General features: G+C 31.3%; 1 protein-coding gene across 11 annotated transcripts in view; it reads right to left on the bottom strand.

Moving 5' to 3' along the window:
- Robo2 (roundabout guidance receptor 2) overlaps positions 1-25,336 on the bottom strand; it is a 1,616,745-nt gene that overhangs the window by 88,009 nt on the left and 1,503,400 nt on the right. For all 11 annotated transcript variants that reach the window (XM_063224740.1, XM_063224738.1, XM_063224737.1 and 8 more), the window contains 3 exons: positions 11,347-11,471; positions 6,252-6,423; positions 1,483-1,688 (listed from right to left, as the gene is read on the bottom strand). In XM_063224740.1, the coding sequence (XP_063080810.1) occupies positions 1,483-1,688; positions 6,252-6,423; positions 11,347-11,471 (503 nt within the window). The remainder of the gene's footprint in view (positions 1-1,482; positions 1,689-6,251; positions 6,424-11,346; positions 11,472-25,336) is intronic.

Raw genomic sequence — 25,336 nt, 5'->3', positions numbered from 1 at the left:
CCTATGTATGTGTAGTATAAAACAATTTTACCTTCCTTTCTGTATTCTGAATGTGCACACTAAGCAACATTATGTTGTTTTTTTTTCTCTCATTTTAGTTTCTTTTTTTTTTTTTACCTGGCCGCATGATTATTTTAATCATGATTCTACTAAAGCATTTTTGGGCAATTTGTCTTCATGCACATTATATGAGCTACCTTAGTTCTGGCTCTCATCTTCAGTATTGTGGTTATCATAATATACTGTTCACCTGAGAGCAGTGCATGGTACATGGGGTAGGTGAGGATGGATGAATGAGCAAAATATACTGGAAGAAGATAGATTCTTGGTGTTAACATCTACCTGGTTTTCCAACATTGTGTAATTTTTCACCCAAATAAGTACATGTGGGACTTTCAGATTTGCTCCTGGCCAGCAGACTATTTCAAGATTTCAGCATATGTTGCTTGTGATTTGGTTACATACAATTGTAATGTCCTTTTTTAAAAAGAGACTTTTTTCCTTACTGACTTTGAAGAAATATACAATCATACCAGAAAAATGCACATAGATTCTATAAAGGCAGGCTCTGACCAACAGCCAGCAAGACGCTGATGTTGTTTATCCTGTGGCCAGGAACTCTATACTGCATATCAGCTGTGCTCCATACTGTGGCCTAGAAGTAAGCTGATCCTCTCTCAATCATCATATAAGATTATAACCTCGATCAAGTATCTCTGTGAATCACTGAAGTAGAAGACCCATCTAAAAGATGGTCATGCTTTTAACTCATACAAGCTGCCAGATAGTAACTGTGGATTATTTTAAACCTCCTGGTTTTCACTAATAGTTACAAGATAACAGATAATTAATACAATATTCAGAAGCACACACTTTGTTTTGAATTGTCCTTGAAACAGATCCAGTTTAAGTTTCCAAGAATAATTATTCTCTTTCACATAAACTTCAACTGAAAGATCACCAATGACTTTTTCTCCTTTGGGGTTTAAATGCAAATCTTAAAGCAATTTAACCTAAAATCTGAGGGCTCCTTCGGCCTACCTGACTACCCAGCTCTGAGTCAGTGTCATCTCTTTATTGTTTTCACACTATTATAAAATTGGTGAATCAATTTATCTACATTTCTCCACAGCCCTTCTTTTACCAGTGAGAGTAAAGTCCTAAAGAATTGTCACTTTCAAAGACTAAAAATCTTATTTACTATTACTAACCGTAACTGGTATAACATTTCTAGTTTTAGTGATTTCCTACATTTGAGACTGGATATTAGAATAAAAAGATTCTATATCTGTTATTAATTTATGAGTAACATAAGGACAATGATCTAATTTCAGTTAATCATTGTTAAAGTAAGAAACATGACCGATTATCAAATATGCATCAATTACACTGAAGTGTAAGATTCTAAGTTCACCAAAGTTTTTTCCCTGGAGCGGTACTTATGCTAAGATGAAGACTAAAGCATAATCAAATATTACTTACCCGTAAATTCTTAATCTGCAGGGTTCCTTGCTCTTGGATAGTTGCTCTTGGATCTCTACCCAGAAAAGTAAATCCCTCCTTTAACCAGCTAATTACAGGAAGAGGGTCACCAGTGGCTTTACATTTCAGTAATGCTGTACCTTCTACCGCTAATGTTTGATTTACTGGACCTTGTAAGATTATTGGTGGAGGTCTATCTGTCAGAACTAAAGAATAAAAATATAATCAGGATATTTTTACTTTTATAACATGCAGTAGTCTTGGATATTGACATTGAAAGAAAGGTTAAAATCCCAAAGCCATACATATTCCTCATGCGTATTATTCTTTTTATTAAATAATTTTCATAGCACTCCAGTTTACACTATTGCACATTCATCAATATATACTGTACTAAGACTATACCATTTTTCATAACTTATTCTATATGAGCCATAATTGAAATGATAGATAAATCCTGACATTCTGGAACAGTTTATTTGTATTAAAAGGGTTAGCTGAATTAAAGTTAAAGTTAAAACGAATAGCTGTGGCAGTCATTCATAAAAAACATTCATTTTATCATATACATACTTAAGAAAGCCCTTGGAGGATCTTACAAGTAGAATCAATCTTCACTTTTGCTTTCTTTTTAAATATATTCATTACTTGTAATTCACTCTTTATCATTCCAGAGTGTGCTATATTTATATTAACTAAAATAATGATGCTAAAATATTGAATATAAAATTATATTTCCATGCTCATAATATTAGCTCCTCAATTATTGTTTATTTGGATGATTTTATTTAGTTTATGTATACAACTATGGAAAACATAGAAGTCTAGTAAAACTCTGATATGACAACAGAAATTTCATATAAAATATGTTTACATTATACACACACACACACACACACTCACACATGTAAGTACAGACACATTTAAATCCCTGCATTTATTTGGGCAAATTCCCCACAATCTCATAGGCTTATAAGCTTTTACTGTCTTATGTTTTCCTCATAAAATAATTCATGTGTAAGTATCTTCCATGACTCTAGAAATATTTAAAAATTGCTTAGCAAACACATCTGAATGTTTAGGATTTTTTAAAATGCTATGTGAAAATTTGCAATTAAAAGAAGGTAAAGTTTTACCAAAAATTCATTAGAATTAAACTAATACAGCCAGATCCAATGGAGACTTTCTTGAGAGAAAGTTCAGTAACAGCATCGAGAGCGTAGATTTTGATAACCCCCGTATATATAATTCCAACTACTGATTAGCAATTACGATGAGAAATAGTCTTCTCCTATAAAGGTTGCCTTGCATCACAATGTACATAATCAGAAAAGTGACGTCATTGTGCTTGATGCTCTAACTCCTTTTGTCCTCTAGCTTTCATAAATACCACTCACACGACTCTTCCCTACTGTGCTTACACCACTTTATTATTAGAGCTCACAGAATCAGGGTAGAAATCATTGACTTTATCAGGCCCATCAAAACATTCCATAAGACCATTTGTAATTCAAATTAAAGGTTTGATATATGTCCCTTGAATATTATAAAATCATTAGCTCCAATCAACTTAAATCTAAACATAAACCATAAAAACCTATGAAGAAAACCACAAGATAATTATTTGTTGTTCATAAACTAAAACCTGAACAACTTATTTCACTGGTTTTCTTGCTCATATTTTTCATTTAAGTAAACAAACTTAGAAGAAGTGAGAATACAGTGTTGTAATTCTGACACATCTAGCAATAATTGGGCAAAAATCATATTGAAAGTTTTATGGAATTCATTTATTAGTCAAAATCAGAAGACTCTTTCAAAAATATCTTTAAAATAATGTTTAAATGCAAGGAGAAAATATATTTTCATTATTAGAGAGTAACTTATTTATGAATTTTAAGTGCCATTATTTCTTCATTTCAAGTTAAATCCAAATATAGAATTCCATGAATATCTGATAATCTATTTTTACTGCCATATATTTAAAGCCAAAAGTGATCTCCTTTTGAAAAGAAGAAATAAATTCTGGGGCAGAGAAGAAAGTTGCTGAATCTTGCTTTTTGTTTATCTTAGTTTGCTGCAAGATATTAATACACAAAGTGCATCAGTGATATAAGCATGCTTGCTTAGGGGTAGACGTTCCGTCTCTAGTGACTATCTCTACTTTAGAAATCAAGGAGCAGCAGATAGAAGCACCTACATAAACAACATAACGTGCTTAATGTCTAATGCAAAATGAGCCAACTGTAACACTTTTATTAAAAAAAAAAAAAGAATTAGTTCTCTTTTTCTCTTTGACTTTCCTACTTAAATTAGTAGTTTATCAGCTTTTCATGACTTTGATCAGTAAGGTAGATAAAAATAACCTAGCTAGGAATTTTCAGTTTCAAAGATGTCTTCAGTGAAAGCTGATCACAGGCTTCTCTGACATTAAGGGCAAAATTTAAATGAACATTTAGGGTTCTAGTGATCTGTGAACAACTCCATGGTTTGCTCTCTAACAGTGCATTATAAATCCTCAATAAATGATTCATATCAGATCATGGCATGACATTTATTGTCAGAATAAGATATATTTATATTTCATCTCTCTAGTCCTTTAGATTTTATATAGATATCTTTCCACATAGAATTTTCATCAAAATTTTCTAATTTTTCTAAGAGTAAAAGCAGCAAATAAAGGATAAATGAAAAAAATATATAAATAAGATCTTTTACATATAAATAAGATCCTTTAGCAATATATTTTGTAATTATATTTAAATTCAATAGCTCAATTCATAATTAGCAAATTACTAAACAAGGTAATGCTTTCACCATTAGCAATAGCCTTTTATAAGATTTCTTATATTTAAAATATTCTCATGATATGTGACTGAGTGCAAAAAGGAACATTTTTCTAGATGGAATTTTTTTACTCAGGAAATTTGTTTCTCTGAACATGAAATGTATTTTCATTCTACAATGTAAATGTAGTTGGCTCCAAATTTCCATGGACCACTCAAAAGGGACATTCAGAATTTAAATGGTGGCTTAAATATTACTAAATAGCTAACAATCTGAAAAAATCTGAATTATGAATAAAAGCTGAAATCATCAATCAGTGTAGGAACTTAATATTTACAGACAAATTATTTATAATACTTATATATGTGTTAAGGTGAGATTTTAAGTTATGGAAATCAAAGGCTCTAAACCGACATTAAACATTTCTGGAAAAAGATTTTGACATTTTGATTGCTTACTTAATTAAAAATCAATGAAGGAGTTATTATTTAGTCCGGCTGCAAAAACTGTTCGGAAGCCTGCAGTTATCAAAAACTTTACACTTGGCCACCACTCTTTTAATTTTGACCTCCAAAGCAAAATTAGTTGTCAGATACCAGCTAACACAAGTTTCAAAAATCCTATCAGTCACATAAACAACTTCTTCTGATTTACTCATTTTGTTATCTACAAACACAGTTTTCTATTTCCATAGTATTCAATTAGAAATACTTAGAATTTTTTGTTGATACTATGCTATAGTTGATATCTTAGTATTATGTTTGAAATCAGACATAACAACCAGTAATATAGACTAATAGGCATTAGCCCTAGTATCTTTTCTACATCTAGACAATATTGAAGATAGAAGATATGATAACTTTAAAAAGACTAATTATCTTTTGCTACTTCAAGGATATACTGAGGTCCGAGACATGAAAGATTTTATGCATCTCAGGAAGAATTTTGCATCACTGTTACCACTGAACCTGACTTCTCCTCTCATTGTGTAGCAGTTAATCTCTGCAGCATCAGCAAGGGCAATCATTAATGCCTCAGTGTCTGAAGCCAATGTTTGTCTCTGCTATTTATTCCCATCCCTGCCATGATGCTGAATCACATCACACCATGTACAGATATTAAGGGATACTGCCTTTCTATTAATTTTGAATGATCTTTTAATCTAGATGTAAATTTGAATTCTACGAAAGCATATGAAATTTTACCAGCAGAGAAAAGAGAGAATCAGGACACATACCAAAATCCTTACATTTCAGAATATAGTATTATGGATAAAAAAAAAAACCAAAATATCTCACACATATAGGATAAAAAAAGACTTTTTAAGTAGTTAAAGAATAGTGTTTAAATTCAATCTCAGAGATTTACAAGATGCCTAAGATGACACAGTTCTCAATTGTGACAAACTATTGAGAATGAACTAGATCCTCTGAATTTAAGTAGCTCGATTAAGATTCAAAATGCATATGTACAAGAAAAATAATAATTGTAGCATTCATCAGTACTTCAGAAGTTGTTTCATTAATTTAACTTAGTGAATGTATAATTAAAGTCATAAGAATGTCAAAATGTGATTACTAACTAAAAACTCATCTCCGTTACACTGTTAATATTAAAGATGATATTTCCTCCTCTTTTAGTAAAATAAAATTATTAATATTCATTAGACACAGTCATGCCATTATAAGATTAAATTAAAATATACAGATTAAATTTCTAAACAGTGAGATAGATTTTCCTTCAAATAATGCTTCATTATATATTTTAGATTTAAAAAGATTATATTTGATGTTCTTTTTGAGGATTATAAACAACATTAACTCAAAGAGAATTAGATACCATTTGAGAATGTTGCTTCACCTAGATTCAAATTTAGAAGACAGGCATTGACCTAAATTATTAAAAATCAGGAAGTTTCACATGATGAATGTCATGTTGAAGTAAAAATATTTTCACAAGATAAATGAATAGCAATATCGCACCATCAGTAACCTCCAGTTGAGCTTTTGCTAAAATGCTTCCTGCCACAGTTAGGGCCTGGCAGATGTAGTAGCCAGCATCTGACCGCTGAATGTTGGTGATCGTGAGGTCCCCAGTTGGTGACACAGAACATCGGCTATTGGGCTGCTGGGGTTGATTTGGGAAAAGTAGGTTCTGTGGAGGCAAGTACAATCTCATCAGTATTCTATTGCCACTAGGAAGTAAAATTACATTAGTTACTATTAAAATTATGGGATTATGGTTAAAAAGAAATATATATATATATATATATATATATATATATATATATATGTGAAAAGATATACTGAAATGATAACATAGGATACATTGGGTTTGACTCAGGAAGTTTTTTCAAATATTGAAAAATAATATACTCAAGTAAGCAAGGTGAATAGTTGAAAAAACAATTCCACCATGTGTATTTTTGGAAACCTAAATTTAAAAAAAATTCTAATTTTTTAACTAATGGAATATTTCTACTTTTATGGGGTACAATTAATTCTTCAACACATGTAGAGAGTATATACTGATCAAATAAGTGTAATTAACATTTGTATATTCCAATCATTTATTCTATCCCTGACTCTGTTATTTATTTAATATCTTTGAAACAGAGTTTCCTCATGTGAATAGGGGGCAGAAAAATATTTCAGTGATAAAATCCTCAGACATTGTAAAGTTGTAGACTATACCATTAACCACACATATACTTTATCAACTGTATGTTAACAAAGAATATAAAGTACAATAACTGATTATCATTTTTGAATATTTTAGAACAATTGAATTTGCCTTAAAGGTATTCAAAAGTGTGTGTACTTGTGAGATTGATAAATAAAAGACCTGAATCATATACCATAAAATTTCTGCAAGTCATAACAGCTTACAAAGAGTTACGAGTGAACATTATAATGTAGGCAAGATAAACCAATCACTGAAAAATGTAAAAAGATATAGAATACCTCTAAATGTGTGCATGTTACTTCAAAGAATTTTAAAGTATACATTTAAAAATACTATATATATATATATATATATCCTTAAAGCTTATCATGTATCTCACATAGCCTACCACCAATTTTTATAGCTGCTGTATTAGAACAGTAACATTAATTTGGGTGACCTATGCTGTTTTACTATTGTCCAATTAAAAAAAAAAACATTTGGGTATAATAAATCATATTGAGGTATGTTTCCAAGTTGGATTATAAATAAGGATACATCAATTTTTATGTTGTATTTACCTACAAAAAAAGAACATTATAACCCTCTGGGATCTGTTTCTCAATATAGTAATTAATTTTCCAGGTTTGTAATTAAACAGTTTCAATAAGTAGCAATCAGGAGGTAATAACATTCAATTAAAGGCACAAGACACATTTTCACCTTAAAATGTTTTTACCCTTGAAGTAATACCAATGAAAGAGGATAAAATAGGGTATTAACACTTTTCAATTATGTTAAATGACTTTAATCCTGCAAATGATGTCCTACTTTAATTAGAACCTCTTCTCTTTATTGCAACATGACGGATGTCCACTTTATTAGATTCGAGTGTGACACTATAAGCCCACTTTACATAAACATTACCATTTTATTAAACTATTTCTAAAATGAGAGATGTTTGTAACCATATCAGGAATATAATATACTGTCCTGTGCTAAAATATCTATTAGGATATAAGGATAGACACGTTCATGTGTATGAAACATAATTTCAAGAACGAGTTCATTTTCTTGTGCAATCCAGATGTATTACAGAAATAAACCATCTGAAAGAAAAAGGTCTAACTTTTAAAACACTTGAAAATGATAAAATATCTCAAAATGCACACTTTGCTACAATTAGCCATTAGAATACTAATTTTCATACTCTAATCCATCAGATAATTCAATTCTCTCTGGAATCTCTTTCTCTACAATGTAATATGAATCTACCTTATAAATGATTCTTTGACATGGAAAATGGCATCTGATTGAGGTTAACACATCATCTTTATTCTCTGCTTATATGACATAGGCAAAAGAAAATGGATTACAAGCAAAAACCAGGAACTTTACAGAGCTCTTCTTGACTTGAAGTACTAGCATAACCTATTAGTACTAATTGGCATTATCAGCACATATTGAAGAATACGGACCATTAAGTCCACGCTCTTAACTCATTCTACTGATGGATGATCATAGATCACTGTAAAAATTGGCTGCTGGAGACTGTAAGATCAATTTATTTTTCTTAATATCGCAATTCATGGTTTAAAAATGTATAATTTCCTCATACTTCTATGTTCCTTTCTTGGTCTCTCTGTGTCTCTCTTTTGCTCTCTGTCTCTGTCTCAGTCCATTTCTCTCTCCCTTCCTCCCTCTCCTACCCTTCTTCCCTCCAAATTGGTAAAGAAAACTAGAATTAAGTTTAGAAAAAAAAATTACAGTGCCCAACTAAAATTTTGTGTAGGCTTTGCCAAGAATAGCTCTGGAATAACATGCCACTTTGTCAAATAATAGAAAAAAAGAGTGCAAAAGTGCTTTTGAAAGTTATTTTTTTCAAAACTACTAAAACCAAGGTGTGACACATGTTTATTAAACTACAGAACCAATACACATACTATCTTGTATCCCACTTGGAGGTATTTTAGGAGACGTGATTCCCACATGAAATAAACTTATATAAATAAGTTTTATATATACATACATATATATATATATATATATATATACATATACTGAATGATGCAATTATATGTATAACATTTTATTGTGCTAGTATTTCACTCAATATAAGAAGTTAAAGTGTAAATTTGCAAAAATCAAATTTCTTTACATCAGAATATTTACTATCAGCATATAAAGTGTTTGGTGAGATCTTCATGATGTGTAAAGCACTTTTATATGAGATATTCATCTAATCTTAAGATATGCATGTAATCTAAGATATTCACATAATCTTCATAGCACATATGAAGGAAAATGCAAGTCTCTACATTATAGACTGATGATACCAGCTTCAGAAAAGTTAAATAGCCCTGCAATAGTTCTGCAAAGAAGGAAAGTTCCTTCAAAAGAAGGAAAACAGTTTTTAATTTTTCTGTTTAGTGTAAGTACATGCTTGAAATTTTCCGTTTAGTGTATGTACATGTTTGAATTTTCATGTTTAGTACATGTACATGTTTGAATTTTTCGGTTTAGTGCATGTACATGCCTATATGTGGATGCTGTGACTCACTTTAGTAATCATGATAACTTTCATCAAAAAGTTTTAAGTGAAATGTCAGGAATTCTATGCATAAAATTATGTTATAATACAGTTACTGAATGGTGAAAACTGATTTGTCAGTTAAGATCTGAAATAATTCTGATATAGGATAAGGTAGAGGCTTCACTTGCACTTATGTTTTCCTCACTGTCCTTATATGCCACAAATCAGAAAGGAAACTATGAGAGCCAAAAACTAAAGGAAACACGAATTGGCTGAGGTGGGAAAACTGCTAGCTTGGACATGATACAAAAATATACAAGAACTCATTATAACTAAAATAAGATGGCTAAACAGAATTTTTTAAAGAATCTCTAGCCAGGAAGACAGACATGATATCTAATTAAAAAAAAGTCTGTTAAAATATTGTCAGTATCTGTCAGTATTCAAATTTCTTGAGACATTTTGTATGCTAAAATTACTATAACTATTAGATATTGCAAGCATACATGTATTAGATATTGCAATATCTAATAGTTATAGTAATTTTAGCACATGTACATAGCATTTCTTGGTCATTTTCAGTTCCTTTATCTCTTCTCCATTACTCAGATCTTCCCTAATCTGCTTCCTCATTTCCAAAACGTCTTATTTTCGACCATTTTTTTTTATTTTACTCCATTACTTATTTATATTTTAGGCTTCATATATAAGAGAAGCTATATTTATCTTCTGTATCTACTTGCATCAGATAACATTGTGATCATTAGTTTCATCAATTTTCCTGCAAAAAATACATTATTTCTTTCTTTTTTATCGCTGCAGTACACAATACTCCATTGTGTGCTTATATCACAAAAATTTTAGTGCTGGCACTGAGTTAAATGGTAAGTTACTTGCTTAGCATGCACATGCCCTAGGTTCAATCCCCAAAATCATAAAAAACACACACAAAATCCAATAAATTAGTTTCCATGAGTTTCTAAGAATTTTTTCCAAAAATTGAATTAGCAATAGCAGGCACTGAGAGAAAATGCCAGGAGTTCTAATCCTGAGAATTTAGTGCTTCACTGAGATAGTTCTAGATTATACAACCAAAATATATGTAGGTCCCAGAAATATGCAAATTGTTAGTCAAGAGTTTAAAGTTCTGATGTAGATTGAAGTGGAAATTCCACTTACTGCCTCAGGACCTAAAGCCCAAGTGATTGTACATGTCTGGACAAAAAAATCTAAATGAAAGAAATAATATATTCAATTGACTTTTGGAGAGACTGTGAGAAGTTATTCTAACTTACAACCAGCACGGCAAGACAGTGTTATTTCATCTTACTCTACTGTGCAGGAATTCAGAAGGGATGTAGAAGATCTGCTTTACTCTTAAATGGAACCATGCTTAAATTAATGGGTTTTAAAAGCCATTTACACTGCCTATCTAAGAGAATAGATTGAATCTAGATCTTAGAATAATTAATAAATAGAGGAATATGTCTGAGTGTTTTCATGTGTCAGGTAATGTTCTAAGCAGTCTATATGTACTAACTCACTTAACCATACCATGTAACTAAGTACAAGAAGTAAATGATTTTTATCATTAGAATTTTTGATAGCTACAGAGGTTTTGATTGGAATTTTTGCGTTACTTTTTCCCATTGCTTTATTTTCTTTTTATGGAAAAAACAGAATTTTAAAAAATCAGCCAAGCAAATAAAAAGGTCTATACTAAAGCAAAGCTGCCATTTATGTGTACAAGAATCATTTGCCTCCTTTTTCGTAAAACATTAAGTTCAAAATTCATAGCAATACAGGCAAGGTAAGCTTTGGGGTCATCAAAGTCAGAGGGAGCTCAAAGAGAGCAGATAAACAGTCCATCTTACACTCACCTGACTACCTTCCTTCTGCCAGAAAACAGCTGGTTGTGGGTTTCCTTTTGTTTCACAAGGAAATGTCACTGTTCGACCTTGAGCAACAATCTGATCTCTGGGCCTAACCACAAACTGTGGCGGAGCTACAATTTAGAAAGAAAGAAAGTGTGTAAATATCAACTCTTGACAAAGAAAATGGTAACAAAGTCAAAATCTGTCTCTAGCTGGATTGCTTAGTGCCAGGACAAAGGGTACATTTTTTTTCCCCCTTTTACTAATGTCTCAAAAGACAAAGGGAAAGGGAAAAGAATACTCTTAAGGCAAAAAGTAGACATATTTGCAAATATATTTAAATATTTTACATTATAATCCTGTGTTTTATACACTTGTGAAGGAAAATATGTAGATTTCTTGAGATACTAATACTTTTAAGGAAAAACATAGAACCCAAATTCTTTCTGATTTTTGGTTAAAGCTAAGAGAGAATTGCTACATCTTTACATTAAAATTAATTTATTAGGTGAACATTAATTTTCTTATAATATTTGTTAGATACCATATGAGGTACTGGGATACTAAAAGACATAAAATATTATCTCTATTGTTAAAATGTTTATATTTTACCAATGAAGATTTGAAGAGTTAAAGACATTAAAGTATTTAATAGTTAAAAGTTAACTAACAAAGTTAACTAACAGCACAAATACATATATTAAAAGAGATTGTCCAATTTAATTAATTTTATTTAGATAGATGACCAATAGACGGCTATTAGTTTCCTTGACTGGCCACTAAGAAACAGAAATGAAATGCTCTGATAGGTCACTGAGGAGCACTTAACCAATGAAAAGGCAAAAAATATGATTATAATGACAACAATAATAATAAAAAAAACTAAACCAACATTTTTCTAAGATTGTTGTGTAATGGTAGAGCGACTCTCAGACTATGGCTGAGTAGCGCATAAGCTAGAGCACATATAATCAATGTGATAGAGCTTTAGGACAGAGGAATTTCTTCATTTTATAATGACTGTGGAAGGCTTTCTGTAGGAATGGACATTACAGTAGCTTACGCAGCATTTGCATAGTGGAATAATGAATGCATTCCAAGTAAGTTGGTTACTGGCTAAAGAAGCAGCAATAACACATCTAGCATACCTATATACAATCCGGCAGGAATGGAAAGTCCAAATTGTATAACCAGTATGGCAACAAAAGAAGATTTAAGAAGCCATACTGAGGATTTTATTCTGACTCTTTCTAAACTGCAGAGAGATAGGTGCAAAGAATAATTCTTGGAAGGTTTAACCCTGTAATGAATATACAGTATAGAATAGATAGAGTGAGAGGCATTCCACTGTGCAATTTTCTTAGGGGACTAGTAAAATGGTGTAGGTGAAGCTAATAAGATCATAACACAAATAACACTTAGAGAAAAGAAAGGGATAACACAGTACAACACTGCAACTGGAAGCTTTTACGAGAACATCTTTGTCTCAAACCTCACTTTTGTTGGAGGAAAAAAAAAATTATCCCATGACTTTTCTAATCATCTGTATCCACTTTAATCAGTCATTTATGATAGAAAACTAAAGCCATGCAAATTCAAAAATCAACTTTAATTTGTAGAATAGGGTTATTTGGCAACAGTTTTAAAACGTGACTTGTAGAGAACTCCAAAGAATATGTGATGTCCGACAAAGCCCTCCACCTGTAATGCTAAAGCTGATACATGTGGATCCTGGAACAGAAAAATGCAGAGTAGCCCCTAACATACATCTAATTATTTATCCTAATACAAATGCTATCACTGAGAACGCTGCAGTAGATTTTTTTTCAAAAGTATTCAGTGACATTTTTATGGACTTATTTTTTGAGGTTCTATTACACTAATTCCTAATTCAACACAGCCAACACATGCACTAGGGACAGAAGAGATAAATCTACTAAGTGAAATCTTTTTCTATAATTATAGATAACAGTATGGAGAATCCAGATTTACGGATCTATTTGACCATAGTGGGGTTTATGTCGCCCTGCCTTTTCAGAGGTTACATTCTTCTTATAGTCTTCTTGCTATTTCTACACAATTCCACTGAATGTGCAGATACATTGATTTTTGTTTCCTGTATTTAATAGGAATGATATTTTATTTCAGTGTCATGAAATTACTTTAGGAGAAGATGAAAACACAATATTGCTTAATTTCTGTAGAAATGTAAACCAGCAGGTACCCAAAGAAAGACTTAAGGTTGTTCTCCATAGTAAGATTAGTCTCTGTCATGTATATACTTGTGATAATATATTGCTGCTTACTTAACAAGCAGTGCAAAATTCTTTACTCTTGTCATGAATAAAAGGTAACAATGCAAATATAGATACTAACTTTAAGAGGAGTCTTGAGTATCTTAGTTTTTACTTCAACATTAAAAATTAAAAATGAAACATTCAATGCGGTCAAAATCTGTTACTTATCATTATTTAATAAAATCACATATTCAGATTATGAAGTCATTTGCACTGCTTTGAGTAAGAAAAAATTTAAAATAGCCTACACAATTAGTAAAACCTTAAGGTAAAACATATAGCCCTCCTTTAGATAATTTTAAAAATGAAATAACTGAGAATATATGATTAAAATCATCAAATGAAACCTACATGAAATAATGAGAATCTGTAGTTTTAAGTATATTCTTTATCATCCACCTATCAGAAAGTTTATTGTCATTACTTTGACATAGCCAGTACTCTCTTGAATTGATTTTCAAATATTTGGAAATATTTTTAAGACAGTGATTCTGCAAGATATTTTTGAAATTCACAACCTACACTTTTTAAAAAGTTGCCATAATACGCTCTCCAAAACAAAGACTGGCAATTAATCACATCTATTGCCCACATTTCTGAGAAGATATGATGAATTGTTTATTAATTCAAAATGTATTGACAGACTGCTCGATATGAGACATCCTGCTTAGTTTAAGGGTTGGGAAACTAAATGAACAATGGCTTTTGTTCCATGTCACAGAATTCTAAGTATATATACAAACAAATACATACAATTGCATGCAGTTTATATAATAATAGAAAAACGGAAACGATATTGCATAGAAGCCAATTAAACCATGAGGTGAGGAAAAGAATAAAAATGCCAGAAGTAGCCCATATATGAGTTGTATTTTAAAGCACAAGTCAGAGTCATTAGATGAGAAAGACAATAGTCACCTGGCAAGGGAGAAGCAGCTTCTACGGCAGAGATTCATGAGCCTGGATTTGGTAGAGGGCAGAGTATTTTAGGCAAAAAAGGAATTTTGTTTACAGAGCTCATGTAGATAGGATCAGATAATTCATGCTCAAAAATGTTTGTCCTGAAAGCTCTTCAGATCTATTCAAAGATATTTCTGGAAGATAGCTATCATTAGTTTTGTGCTTCAGAAAATAATACTCTGGAAGCAATAAAGATGGTGATTGGAGATGAAGAATGGAAAAGCAGAAGCAAAGAACCAGAAAGGCTTAGCAAGTTAGAACAGAAAATCCATCTGAGAATGTCACTCACAGCAGCACCTAAAGAAAACATTTCCTCAGAAATCTTAAATAACAAAAGACCTGGAAAACTATAACCAATGTGTACCACTGATGATAGAATCTAAGACAGCCAGGAAATCATAATTCTTAAACTTTTATCCATTTCTAATTTTTAGAGACCACTAACAAAAAGCTTTTGTGTTATGAATTCTAAAAACATATTTTCATGTGATGTTTATTTGTGTTGCATTTTGTTCTAAATCACTGCAAATATGTTGTATTCCTAATGTAACCAATACCTTGTCACTAGAATTTAAACCACATTGGAACTCAATGGAACTAGAATCATATCATTTTGAAAATTTAAAAAAATGAAAAATGTTGAATGAAGCATTTTAGAAAGCTAAACAACTTAAGGAGCATTTGAGACTCTGTATGTCCGTTTATCATCTGAGGTCATGCTAACATTACAAATGGCAACAGTCACTTTTACTTTTGTAGACTCAATTTCTCTCCCCAAGATCTATATTGCAATCTTCTATGAAGGGATATCAGCTAAAGAAATTTATTTTTGAGGTTTTAAAATGAAGCCCTGCATCAATAATTCTTCTGTGAATGTTCCACAATTTCAGGGTTTCTGCCAGGTTGCAGGGGAAATGGTTTCAAAAAGGCAGCACTTGGCTGATGGCACCAATGGGAGGGAGGAGACGGAGGTGGCATTCCATCAACACGGCACAATAGCATGAAGTGTGCAATACATAAAATTGATTTTCTACAATAGCTGTCATTAAATATAAAAAAACACAATTAGGTCCTCAAGATGATAATTCAAAACATGCATTTAAGTCCAATGTGAATTAAAGTGATTGAGTTATAAACTGCAGAAGAATATGCTAGTTACAGAATCGGCAATTTTGCCATAAGTTTGTAAGACACAGGACTATAAAATATGCATTTATGCCTGCTCTAAAACCTGAAAACATTAGACAAATTTCTTGTAACTACGACGTAATAACATACTTGCTTAATCTGGCAAGTGATTATACCTTATTGCTTCAGCAATGAGAAGAAATGAGATGAAGCAAACACAGAGGCACAATTCAGTGTTTAATCAACACTTCCAAGTTAAGAAACAATAGCTCCATAAGAAAAGTATGTTGTGTGCTTTCCAGAGAAATAAGACCTGAATATAAAAAGGTCAATTAAGATTAGAGGCCTGGGACAGTTCACTTGAAACAGTGTTTTGAGAATTTAAATACAATGCACAGTAAATTAGATTTGATTTCTGCTAAATTATGCTTTGATACTGAATTCAGCCAGAGCTGGCTTCAATCAAAGTCACGCTACAGCTCTGTTATGCTAATGCCTGCTGAAGAGAGTGAGTGGGCGATATGGAAATTAGATGGGTGAGCACGTAGGAAGCACAGGCCATGCATGAGGTGGGCTTTGAGATGAGGGGAGGGGGACCTTAAGGTTAATCACATCATGTTCAAGTTGTTTCTACAGGAAAATATGACTTTCTGTGGCAGGCATTAACATGGAGATAGTCAAACAGCAGTTAGGGACATTAATATGTGATACAGGGTGGTTACAGACATACTCAGCTGCTCTCTCTTTGGGTTTGATTTCATGCCCGAATGAATAAACTTTTTTGCTTCTGTATTAATGAACATTTTGAACTTTGTGACAAACTAAAATAGAAAACAAATTTCTTTTGCCATTTAATGTATTGTTTAATACATGTTATTATTTTGAACTTTGTGACAAACTAAAATAGAAAACAAATTTCTTCTGCTATTTGATGTAATATTTAATACATGTTAATATATTATGTAAGCGCATTTAAAAAGCAATCTCTCCATCATTTGAGTTAAAGATTTGCTTACTCGTAGAATGCTTAATACAATAATTATTGAGGCTTTATTAAATCCCAAGACTACATTAAACTACCCATAAGCATTATTTCCTTTAAAATTTTGTCTTATTTCTGATCTATTATTATGATATAAAGACTAGTAAACTGAATCTTATGAAGGGTATGCAGTTATTTAAGGTTAAAGTATTAGACCAGAGGCTAGGTTTGACTTTTGGTTCATCTCAGTGATGTAATTGGCCCTATTAAACACTGACCCACTAATTTAATTCATTTGACTTCAAATCATTATCTGATTGAGAATTTGTCGGGTCTAGTTCTGAACATAACAATAAGAGTTTTAGGCCACACTTATTATTAAAGTAAAATAAAACTGAGTCGGATTCTTGTTACACTACCTAAATATACAATCTTTTCAAGTATTATTTCTCCAAGTCATTGGATTAAGAAATCCTACAACACTTTTAATTACGTGGCAGTAAAAACCTACAACGCATATCATTAAACTGATTCCATACTCTTCTCCTTTGTGTAGCATTTTGCCTGCTATTAGCTGGTCCAACATTTTATCATTCATTCACTTGTCCCCTAAGGAGCTCCAGAATTTTGATGGCCCAGTCTCCCAATGTCTTGCATATGTATTTACTTGTTCTCATGGTTAACTCATCTTGATATCTGTTATCCTTTGACCCACCTTGTTGACAGCTGTTAACCTGAACATACTATGACCTTGTACTTGCTTTGTTGCCTTGCCTGGTTTCTGGAGCCCTCCCTCGTCTATGTGACATGCTGCCTCAGTTCAGTTGTAAGCTGTTACTACTATGCAGTGATGTCTATCATTTTCCATTTGAATGTTGTCCTTATTTGACCAAGGAAAGTCCAAAACAATGAATTTTAAATGAATGATCTGAAACCTGAAATACTTCTGAATGATCTAAGGAACTTACATTCATTCCCCATCCCCATCTCAACATTAGTAGTAAGTTGGATTGAAGGAAATCAAAGGCAGGATGTTACTTGGGGTTGGGGGAAGCATCTCCCAACCAATACTGCCATGGTTTCTTTAGAGATACTCCTATATCAAACTGGAAATTTATGACCCAAAATACTAAATGTGAATAACCACAATCCTAAATGAAAAAGCTACATAGAAAAATACAGACATTTTGTAGTAATCAGATAGAAGTTCCTCAAAAGACTTATCAGTAATAGGTTTGTCCCAGTAACAGAAATTAGTGAGAAGTCATTTTGTTACAATATGCCATATTTCAGGTATTTTTAACTGATAAATAGAAACAAGTTGGTTTTTAATTGATATAAGATAGTTTTCTCAACTTATTCTAGTTTTCAATTTTTGACCTGATCACAAAGTAATTTCTATAGCACTCAAAATGCACACATAATGTTATAAAATATTTCAATTGGAGAATATTAACAAATAAAGCATCACAGATAAAGCAATGTAATGAAAAATTCAAAACAGTGGCATTGAACTTAAAATAATCATTTTTAAGGTCTACTTAATCACATTTTCTTCATTTGTCACTATTTCCAAGGTATATAAAGGATAAATGACTAATTTATCTATCTTTCATCTGTTTCTCTTATCTAATCCACAGCAATATCCCTCCCGAGTAAGTGATATACTTTCTTTCTCAGTGACTAAGTTGTAGCTAATACTAAAAATGTTTACTCCACATTAAATTATATGTATCTGTACCTTTGCTTTCAGCTGTATCTATAGTTTCTTTCCTATCTACTTCAATTTCAAAATGAAAAAAGAAAAGTATTAGAGAGTTAACTACTTTCATGAATATGAAGAAATGCAGCAAATTGCCAGAGAAAAGACTGACTACCACGAATCAGTCCTCAGATTCCGTCCTGCTTAGATTTCATGTCTCACAGTATTCCAAATGGAGGTCTCACATACACATACAAACTGCATTCAGTCCTTGTATGAGTAAAGAGATGTTTGCTGTTTTGCAGTTACGAATCTTTGCATTTTTGGATCATTCTTAAGGGATTTATTGATTGTGGGAAGATAAACTTTAGAGGGCTTGTATGATGTCTGACACAACCCCCCAAATCACTGTTAATGACTTGAAGTTGGACAACAAAGTAGTCACTGAAGTTGTTATTATCTTGCATAAATTTAAAGTGATAGAAGTGGTCTTCTAAATTGACATCTATAGCAACTATGAAAGCAACCAAGCAGTGTATCAGTAGGCAATTTGCTCTGTGGAGATGGAGAGGGTAAACAGTCCAGAATGAGAGGTGGTTCCTCACAGAGGGAGGAACACATACATTGTATTAGAGGTATGAGTTCTCCAGACTGCAGCAACTGGACCACTTCACTTTACCTGCCTTCTTTGTTACTATTGCAGCCTGGTCTCTCTGTCTCTCTCTCTCTCTCTCTCTCTCTCTCTCTCTCTCTCTCTCTCTCTCTCTTTAGTTTGCTTGTGAGGACTTACATTAGTAAAACACAATTTTTTTTCTTGAAATTGATTTTTATTTACAGAATCTTCAGTCTTTCATGGATATTAAGTATTTCTCCACAGTGATATAAGTAATATTTATCTTATAAGTAACTAAGTTGGAATGTGAATAGACAATTTTAAACATTATTATGCTTCAGATGATTAAAGCAGACTTATTATCAAGTACAGACATGCACAGGCCATCAGTAAATTAAATGCACAAATTTCATAGAGCTTTTGAATTGTACAGAAAATTGTAAAACTTTCCAGGAAAATCTGTCAACATTTTAAACAAATTCTAAATTTTTAAATCTTACTTGTTCTTATTATTCTGTCTTGTACCTTTGCTTTTCTATTTGCTTTCCTGATTAAAATACTAATAATAAATTAATAAAACTTGGTTTCTTTTAGGAACTGTTAACTTGTGAGAGAAATGCCATTAAACTTCAAAACTAATTAATTATTTAGAAAGACAATATGGACATTATTACTAAAGTAATTGTCTCATTTTTGACCAGCAGAAGAATAGTTTAAAGAGTGGTGAAAAAAAAATTCAAGATACTTAATTCTTTAATTAGGAAAACCAGATCTCTCATGTATAAGGAAGAAGGGATTGTAACATTGAGAACGAGAAGAAAACTAGTCTTAAAACGGCTCTTCCAGTAAATGGTGATACAAGACATCCATTTTCACTCACTTAACCTGTCAGCTTGCCAGAACTGTCATGTCAGCACTCCAGCTAAACCACGAGGGCTGATCACTTCCCATTATCTCATTTTTTAGAGAAAGATTGCATGAAGATGCCAATCAGAAACAGAAAAAGAAAAAAAAAATCTCCAAGAAACAAATGTACTGATGCTGAAGGATTGCTTAGTTAACAGAATTTTAATATGCCATTGCAATGTTTCCTAATAACATTAATTACATGCTTAGTAAGGCACCATCCTAACTCATTAGTGCTTTCTTTTTGTTTTATTTTATCTCCCACTAGCAGAATGGGAATATGTGATTGGTCTGCTATCATTAACGCTGCTTAATCTCTTTATAGCACTATGTAAAGCTGTTTACATTAACATCTTCTGGGCAAGTGTTACCTACGCATCCAGATGTGTATGTCAGTGAATTGTCCCAGCTCTGGGCATGTTGCTACCATGTGTGTTATGCTAGACCTACAAGCCATAGAATGATTAGCTCAGCCTTATATTTTCAACAAAGAACTGAATTTTATAGGGAAGAGGAAAATAATATCATCCATCAATCTAGGACGCAATACTAGTCAGAGAGATTTAAAAAGGCATTCACAACATTTTAACTCATAATTTAATTTAATTTAATTTGCTGGTTTATATATTTTTAATGAATATAATTATGTACTAGTCCCTTGAGAAACTTTTAATATGTTTATATAAGTAGTGTAGTAATTCAAATGTCATGCATGTAAGATCTATGGGTAATGCTAAATATAGTACCTTTTACAGCATATCAAGGTACAGTGCCTCTGTCTACAAATTGCTACAATTTATAAAAATAAAAATTTGGCTTTTTAAAAAAGTGTGGCTCAAATGTTAGGGTGATTTATGCTGACTACAGCCAGTGAAATCTCTAAATACTTATATTGTAGTACATTTTTTGGCTATATTTTTCACATTATAATTCATATTATATGTAATACTGATAGCACTTTAAATACTAGATAACTTAAAATATTTAATATTTGTTTTATTCCTATTTAGAGAGAATAAAATTACTGAGATTTAAGTATTTTAATATTTAATTTAAATTATTAGAATAAAAGAGCAACCTAAACAGTGTATTACTTAATTACTTCTATAACTAATGATATAAAAGAAAAATAATAAACAAAAGGGATTAAAATACCTAATAACATTTGCCTCCAAAAACCAAAAGCATACATTAGCATATCTGCCCATAGTTTAAATGAATTTGTATGCAATGGAGGCTTTAAAAAACAAACTCAAAAAGGATAGACGGACTTAAAGACACAAGGAGATAAAAGAATAATTACTTGAGAGCTTAGTAAAGAAATGACAAAAGAAAATTTTAGAGTCAAGGATAGTAAAAATAAATGCATACTTTTAATTGAGAAGGAAAGTAATAAATAGCCCTAACAATCATAAAATGTAAAATTGATAAATGAAAAAATGTAAAATTGATAAATTGAAAAAATTGATAAATGAAATTATTACATATAAATTGACAAACATGAAATGTAGAAGAGTGTAAGCCATCATAATCAATGTATTTGAAGAGAACAAAAATTGAAACATGAAAAAAATTCAAGGATAAAACAGAAGAAATCATTCATGAAACAAAGTAAATTAATATGCTTCTATAGATTGAAGAGTCTGGACGTGTCCAAGAATATTAGGTACAAGATGATCAAAGCTAAAGTATAAGCCAGTAGAAAGATATCTGGAAGAAACAAACTACATAGATATACATCCAGTATAGTAAAAGGACATTCTAGCAAAAATAGAAAAATATTCTGGAAGTTTCAGACCTCACTATAAAATCATTCAGTACCAAAACAAGAGATCCTTTTCACCAAGATGTGAAAAAGAAAAAAAAAAATATATATATATATATATATATATAATTCTATAATTTTATCCCTAGCTTTCCCTGAAAAGACAATGAATAGACACTACAAAACACACAATGATAAAACCAGTTTAAAAAGAGAAATAACTGGGACTTGCTTTTCACGTTAAAAATTACAGTTAGTTTAAGGTATTTCAAACACTTCACATGAAAGAAACTCTTTTGGAAGGAATACACAAGCCAGGCCTGGATATATTATTTTGGGTCTATCATTTAATCAAACCATATGGAGCAATGAAAAGACATGATGCTTAGTAATAATTAATTGGGACTCTGTAATGTCGTTAATTAGTGCCAGGTGCAGGAAACATTAAGTGCTTTTAGGAAAGAGGGGTCAACTCATGTCATGGGGCAGCAGTTTGTCCATAAAAAGAACACAAGGAATTAAAATCTACGTCTACTTCCAAAATACACTCAGGGCATCTTTGGAGATACTGCATTTAAATACTACACATAAAAACTACATGCTTTCTGATTTAAAAAAATAAAAAACTGGAATGTTTTCAATATTCATTTAAAATGTACACAACACATAAAATTTCCCAAATTTTGAGATGGAGTGAGAGATGAAAGTGCTGGGAATGTTTATGATAGTTTCTAAAGTGACGTTTGATTTCTAACATGCTGAGATCAATTTCTCAATCACTGTCTTTATTGAACTTGTAGCCTCAAGAACACAATGTTTTACAGATTGTTATAAAAAAAACTACTTCACCTCATAAAATAGAACTTTCTAACTTGAGGATATGTTTATTTTTGTGTTTGAGCAGCAAAACCATTAAAAATATGTTCCACAGATCTCTTTTTTTAAAAAAATTTTGTTAATAAGAATGTTGAATTTTGCCAAGAATATGTATTTTCAAGACTTGTTTATAGATTCTAGCATATTAATTGATATTTTTCTATCCAAAGGAAACAGGTGTTAGTGTTGCAGAATTTGGAAATACATAGAAAATTCTTTAAATTTGTATGCTGTTACTTTGTTTATAATATTGCAAGCAAATTTCACCTGATACACTCAATTTTTAATTTCTATATTTGAGAGGATCAGCAGTTAGCATATGGCGCATGGATACAAAACAGAGCAGGGCTCAGCCTCACGAGAAAGGCAGCTGGTAGATTTGACAGTTCTTTTCCAAATTACTCATCATGTTTTGAGTTGCTGCTAGGGAAAAAAATGTGTTGCCCATCTCCAAAATAGATGTTCTTTTTTATTTTTAAGCTTGGGAAGAGCTTCCGATAGAAAAATAAGACAGATGGTTATAGGAAGTAAGATATTTATCCATATTTAGATTTTTTTCTTGTCAGTTCCTTCATCAGAAGAGTTTTCCAAATAAACAAATGAATATTTCAACGCACATAGCTAACTGCACACAAAGATGCAGTTTGGCTTTTTATATAAAGAATGCCTTTGGAAAAACACAAAAGTCAAAATCATAGGGAAGTTTGGTGGATTTCTGTTTATCAAAGATTCTTTGGTAAATAATAAATATAGTAGATGCTTTAAAGTGCTTTTTGAGACGCTGCTGATAGTAAAGATGAGTAAATGTAATATATAGTTTCCTTTGTTTGCAAGTATGCAGTTGACTGCTTTCAGTAATAGACTTCATTTGAGAATTATCTGGATCAAATTTTCACAGAATCTCAAAACTGCTGTTTAACAGTGTTTAAATCCAGATGTGAAATGCATCGAGTTCCAATATCTTTAACATAACTGTAGCTCCTAAGCCTTCCAATTGAGTGAAACTTTCATTTGTGATTTATAGTATGGTGTTTAAATGGGGCATTTCACACAGAAGTTTCAACTGATATGATGTAGTGAGTGTTCTCTGAATCTATAAGTATTCCAGAATCCGCATGGATTTGTAATTTTCTTTCAAAAGCTTCAGCAGTTGCTACTCTCTTAATTTGATGTACTTCATACAAATTTCCTCACCAAATTAATACAGAAATTAAAAACTAAATTTAATACATTATATTACTTGTCTTTTATCTCTTGGCCTTACACTAAATGTTTTAAATATCTACAGTTACTGAATTAAATTGGTGCAAGCGGTTGATACAAAGAAACACCAGGCTAGATTCCTCATTTTAAAATAGTCTCACTTTAAAATAGTCTCTTCTTTCATAGTCCAATAAAATATATCTAACATTCATTTCCAATATTAATAACAGTTGTCAGGTTTAAAGTATAGTTCTTCATATTTCTGAACATTGTCATAAGTCATCTGAGATAGATTTATGAAATGACAGACTTCCCACGAATAAAGTACAATGTGACAAGCAGCTATTCTTTATTTCCAATCCAATGGGAATACAAGAAATCATTTTAAACAAGAATAAAAATTAGACAAAACTTTTGAAATGCCTTACAGGTGACAGATACATCTTAATACCTTTAAAAATCACAGCACTTTAATCTCTGTATTTTTTCTTTTCTTAATAGTTTTAAATAGATCAGAAATGTTTAATGTATGATGTTCTGAGAACTTATAACATTATATACATGAAGCAGTCATGGTGTGTTTTCATAAGATTTCTTTAGAGGGATCAATATTTTAGGTGCAAATGTTTTGGTTGTTTGAATTATTTTTTTTCTCATAATTATTCTTGACAATGTAAAAACAACTTAAAGTCTGAAGTACACAATGCATCCTTATATTGACTAATGTATTCTTCTTTTAACATTTACTATAAAAATATAAGATTAGTAATTTAAATTATTGATAAACTTGTGAAGTTTTTATTGAGTAGTTTTTAAGAATGCCAAAAAGAGTAAGATTGCTATAATTAGCCTTAATTAGTATTTTATGATATATAATTTATCATCTTATATATAATTTATATATAAATCTCCCCATTTATATTTTAATATATAAGTAAGTATATATAATAAAAATACTTCTCTTTAGCATTTCTTTGTTTGGGAGCAAGAATCAAATTCAGGACCTTGCACTTACCAGACAGGCCCTTATGCCGCTGAGCTACACCCCACCCAAATACTTCTCTTTTGACACAGAGCTGAGATCTAGCTCCCAAGAGCTGAGAGCAGAAATCTAATAGAGTGGTCAGATAGTCTGGTATCACTTCTCTGTCTTTCCTTGTGTCATTTCATTCTGTCCCATTTTCTTCTTAACTCATAGACACATAAAGTTAGCATTAATAGGAATTGGTACACATGCAAGAAAATGATAATCAAAAGTTATTATAACACACTCCTCAATTTTTAAGCTTTGATTTTAAAAAGCATGATTGATTTAACAACTGTGCCCCAAAAATTTGCTTGCAATTTGTATTTCAATTAACTTAAGCAATAATTATATTTTAAACATCAAAATGCAAAAAGTCACACAAACTAAAATATAATAGAAAAGAATGGTATACAGAACACTTTTCACAAAATCAGTCTTAAAATTAAGCCAGTTGTGTAACAGCTTTTCTAAGCGAATAGCATTCTCTCCATTTCATAAAAGAAGTAAATGAGGATTGAAGATACTAAAATAGTAATT

Source organism: Cavia porcellus, unplaced genomic scaffold (genome assembly GCF_034190915.1).
Source record: "Cavia porcellus strain 051 isolate PalLab524CR breed Dunkin Hartley unplaced genomic scaffold, mCavPor4.1 scaffold_15, whole genome shotgun sequence".
NCBI classification, from domain to species: domain Eukaryota; kingdom Metazoa; phylum Chordata; class Mammalia; order Rodentia; family Caviidae; genus Cavia; species Cavia porcellus.
Note: the sequence above shows the minus strand (reverse complement) of the source record. Positions and strands in the feature narration are given on the sequence as shown.